This window comes from Pyrgilauda ruficollis, unplaced genomic scaffold (assembly GCF_017590135.1).
Source record: "Pyrgilauda ruficollis isolate IOZ18807 unplaced genomic scaffold, ASM1759013v1 scaffold12, whole genome shotgun sequence".
Taxonomy (NCBI): Eukaryota; Metazoa; Chordata; class Aves; order Passeriformes; family Passeridae; genus Pyrgilauda; species Pyrgilauda ruficollis.
The window spans coordinates 6,016,939-6,020,992 of record NW_024510321.1 but is presented as its reverse complement, the minus strand read 5'-3'; the positions used below and the strand labels follow the sequence as shown (position 1 = coordinate 6,020,992).

Sequence of the window (4,054 nt, the reverse complement as noted above, 5' to 3'; positions counted from 1 at the left end):
AAAAACAGAAGAAGAAAAAAAAAAAAAAAAAAAAGCGTGTAATTGATGTTATCCCAAGAAAGCGCGATCTCCACCCCTCTCAGCTCCAAGCCCTTCAGGTAAAAGGAAAAAAAAAATCTTTCAAGAATTTGTTGCCTTTTTGAGGGTTAAAACATCAGAAGACAAGCTTGTCTCGCCTTGGCCAATCAGCTCTCGGCCCTGGCAGCTATAATATAGAACTAAAGGCAGACTCCTCTCACAAGCGTCTTGCTTTGCTACCATTAAAATCAGACCCTTTTTTTGTCTCTCGATTGCTGTCTCCCGACCAAACTCCGATGTGTTCCGTTATCAGCGACCTAAAGCCTGCCATTCCAGCACCTGTCTTGCTAGGGATCGGTGGATAGTATACGATTCAGAAAGCAGACAAGGACATAGGAGGAGAGAGAGCTCTAGAGAGACAGCCAGGGATAGGCACAGAGAGCTTTGAAGTAATTGGATTCAATGGACGAAATGCTGCTGTTGACAAGAATTCTCTTGGTGGGCTTCATCTGCGCTCTTTTAGTCTCCTCTGGGCTGACTTGTGGACCAGGCAGGGGCATTGGAAAAAGGAGACACCCCAAAAAGCTGACCCCTTTAGCCTATAAGCAGTTTATTCCCAATGTGGCAGAGAAGACCCTAGGGGCCAGTGGAAGATATGAAGGGAAGATCACAAGAAACTCCGAGAGATTTAAAGAACTAACCCCAAATTACAACCCTGACATTATTTTTAAGGATGAAGAGAACACGGGAGCTGACAGACTGATGACTCAGGTAGAGCCACAGAGATACCTGTATTTGTGTTTGTTAACCTCTCTGAGCAATCCTAAAGGACGCATCTGTCTTAGTATTTTTGAAAGCCCCCCCCTTTCCCTCTCCCCCTCCTCCCCCCGCCCCTCCAAACTCGACTAGTTTCCCCATTGAATGTAAATACCATCTATCCGGCCAAGTTAGCAGGGGCTGGAGCTGGAGCTGTTTAGATATTTGGTGGGGGAATTTGTGTGATACTTACAGTCATTACCGTGCCATGGCGTTCCCTGTAACTTGGTTAGAGATTGCTGTTTGCATTTGTCCCCAAGGATGCACTTTGATCAAACGAATTGCATACAGCTCAGAGGACCCCAAGTGTATAGTGACCGCCAGGCCACCCACTCATTATTACAAAAGTAGTCCGCGGTTGCTGCGCCTGCTGACTTGATTTTTTCTCTATATATTTTATTTAATTTCTCTTTTTTTTTTTGTTTTAATTTCATTTTAACCTTCATTATTATTATTGTTCTCCTCGCGAGCATATTCTAAATTTAGTAGGCATGCAGTCGTGCACTCACAAAAGGCAGCTGAAGCCGGATCGACCATTCCTCATCTGATTCCGTATTATATAGCTCGTATTGCAATACCATCATTTGCAATTGTGCCCATCAGAGCGTAAATATATTGATATTTCTTTAAGGATGCTCGCCGCCAATGCTTTGGTACTTCCATAGGGGAGGGACTTGCAACTTATCGGCATTGCATCACCTTCTGTTTTAAAAAATCTGATGGCACAAGGTTTACAACTGGGTAAATATTGGATTTCGGGTGGAATCGGATTGCGGAACTATTTTATGAAAAAAAAAAAAAGAAAGAAAGAAAGGAAAAGATAAAGGTGAGAGAAAGAGAGAGAGAAAGAGAACCGCTCCGAGAGTCACCTCGTAATTATAATTCATGCTCAACAGAGAGCTCGGTGAAGTCAATTGCTCTGCCAATCCCGGAGTTTCAGAAACTACATGCAATCTAGACACTGGAAATGGGTTTCCTCCAAATATAGGTCAACAGCGCTTTTTTAATATTAATACATTTAAGCCCCACCTTCAGTGCTAGAGCAGGACTCGCCTGGAAGGACTAGGCGGGGAGTGGACGCGGCGAAGGGGGGGTGGGGGATGGAATTTCCCAAACTCTCCCCGTTCCTCGGCCTGATTTTCCGCACGTTGCCGGGTCTCCCGGGGCGGGGGACCGGCGGCCGCCACCATCTCCTCCCGACCACCTTAAATCGCACCGCACCTCGGAGCGCGGCGGCGCCTCCGCCCGCCGCCGCCGGGGGGGGGGGGGGGGGGGGAACGCAAACAGAGGTAGGAAAGTCAGGTTCTCAACTTTGCAGGTGACACCAGCAGTTTGCTGAGGGCTCCCCCCTTCCTCCCCTTCCTTCCCCCCCCCACCCCGGCCATTGGCTGGATTGGGGAGAGAGATAAGGAGGCCAGGTCAGTATGATAAAGCTGGAATTTGTATGAAATAAAATAGCAATCTCGTGTAATGCAGGCACACAACCAGCGCGTGATGTGAGGAATTTAGAGATCAACTTGGCATTTAGGAAGCCCACCAGGTTGTTTACACTGACAGGTACCTGTTAAGTGTTTCCTTCAAGCAATTCATTTGTGAAGAGATTAGGAGCTGGCAGGAGAGGGCTTGTTGAACAACTTTGCCTCCACACAAAGCGTTAGTGGAGGCAGCCCTGCTGAGCTTCACGGTGGCTGAACAGAATTGGGCTTGATTTGTGGCACACGACCCGATGAATTAATAAATAGTCTGGGCTTCACGGCTTTTGACTCTGACAATCCAGCTCAGGCAGTATAAAAGGGAAAAAAGTCCTTTAGGAGGCCGTTTCTTCTTCTTTATTTCGCCTGGAGCCGGGAAATGGTGCTGGCAGGGCCGGAGCGGCCAGAGCCCCTCGGCGCTGCCCGCGCCCGCTCCTCCCGTGCGGGGCAAGACATCGCCGTGTCGCGCAGTGCTGTCGCCTTATCAGCAGCTGAGACGTTTGATCCTTCTCCCCCTTTCCCCTGTAAATCAGTGATGGAGCGTATCTATCCACTCAAGTGTGAGAGGGAGAGAGGGAAAAAATAAAATAAATCAAACTCAACTTCCTTGTACTACTGCACTTTGCTGCCGGGAACGGTGCCGAAACCCAAACACCCATCTCTCTCCATAAAACGGTAGGCCAGAGAGTCCAAAGTGAGCTCATGACTGTGTTTTATATCTCTCGGGGACTTTTATATCTCTTTATATCAATCTGTGTTGCTGGAATCACTTTTATGGCTGTTGGTAAACACTTGGGAACTTCCTTGCTAAGCAACCTTCTCACGTCCCTAAAAGTAGCGTGGTTGGAGTAATGGAGGGGCTTTGCCTTCCTGGGAGCTGTGAAAGGGGGATTTTGTGCTCTGTTATTGGCTGTGCTGTGAGCACACTGGGGAGAATGGTCCTGCAGAAGGCCGAGCATACCGGTCAGGCCAGCAAAAGTGTGGGAAGAGCAGGTTACTGCATCCCGCCGTGGCTTCCAGCCACATCGGCATTTGCATCAAGAGAGCAACGGCGGGTATATGCACTAGTTGTCTTCCTCTCAAAAAGGAGGAAGAAACCTGGCAACGTGTGTGCTTCTAACTCTGTACCTTTAGTCAAGTGCTTTTCAATGCTTTCGGTGCTGATTTCTTGCCGGGCTGAGTCCTTTTCCCCTGTCGCTACTGTGTCTATTCCCTGGCTGGCTAAGATGGGATTCTCCCCAAAACTTTCATGGTTTCAGCTCATCTCTTTTCCTCACTTTCCCCTGTCCTGTGTCCCTTATTACTTGATGCCTATGTGCTCCCGGTGCTGCTGGGCCCAGTTCAGCGCAAGGAAGGCTGGTGGCTCTGGAGGGTCAATGAAAAACCCTGCAGTACTTTCTCCAAGGAGTTGGAAGGGTTTCACTCCACACAAAGGGGCTCCTAGCTTGCATAGCATCCCTGCTCTGCTTAACTTCCCTCCTTGGCCCTCCCTTGCTTTTCATCTTCCCACTAAGAGCTATATTATTGTATGGATTTGCTCGGCTTTGTAGGCGAGCGCCGATGTATATTTGAAGCAGAGTGAATGCTCCCAGCCCATGCAGCTTTGAGGGCTCTAATGAGTGATGGGCGAAGGGAGAGAAGAAAAAAACCACCCCTCCCTCCAGCACATAAAGGCTGTTAACATGTATTGATACCCTTTTCAACACAGAATTAAGCTGAAAAGGCCCGCAGAGACATTCCGGGGGGGG

The 4,054-nt window shown here is 48.5% G+C and overlaps 1 protein-coding gene across 1 annotated transcript in view; it reads left to right on the top strand.

Moving 5' to 3' along the window:
- Positions 1 to 265: 265 nt before the first annotated feature.
- Positions 266 to 4,054, top strand: part of SHH (sonic hedgehog signaling molecule) — an 8,838-nt gene continuing 5,049 nt past the window's right edge. Inside the window, exon 1 of the mRNA XM_041489201.1 lies at positions 266 to 789. Within this exon, the coding sequence (XP_041345135.1) occupies positions 481 to 789 (309 nt within the window). The 5' untranslated portion in view covers positions 266 to 480. The remainder of the gene's footprint in view (positions 790 to 4,054) is intronic.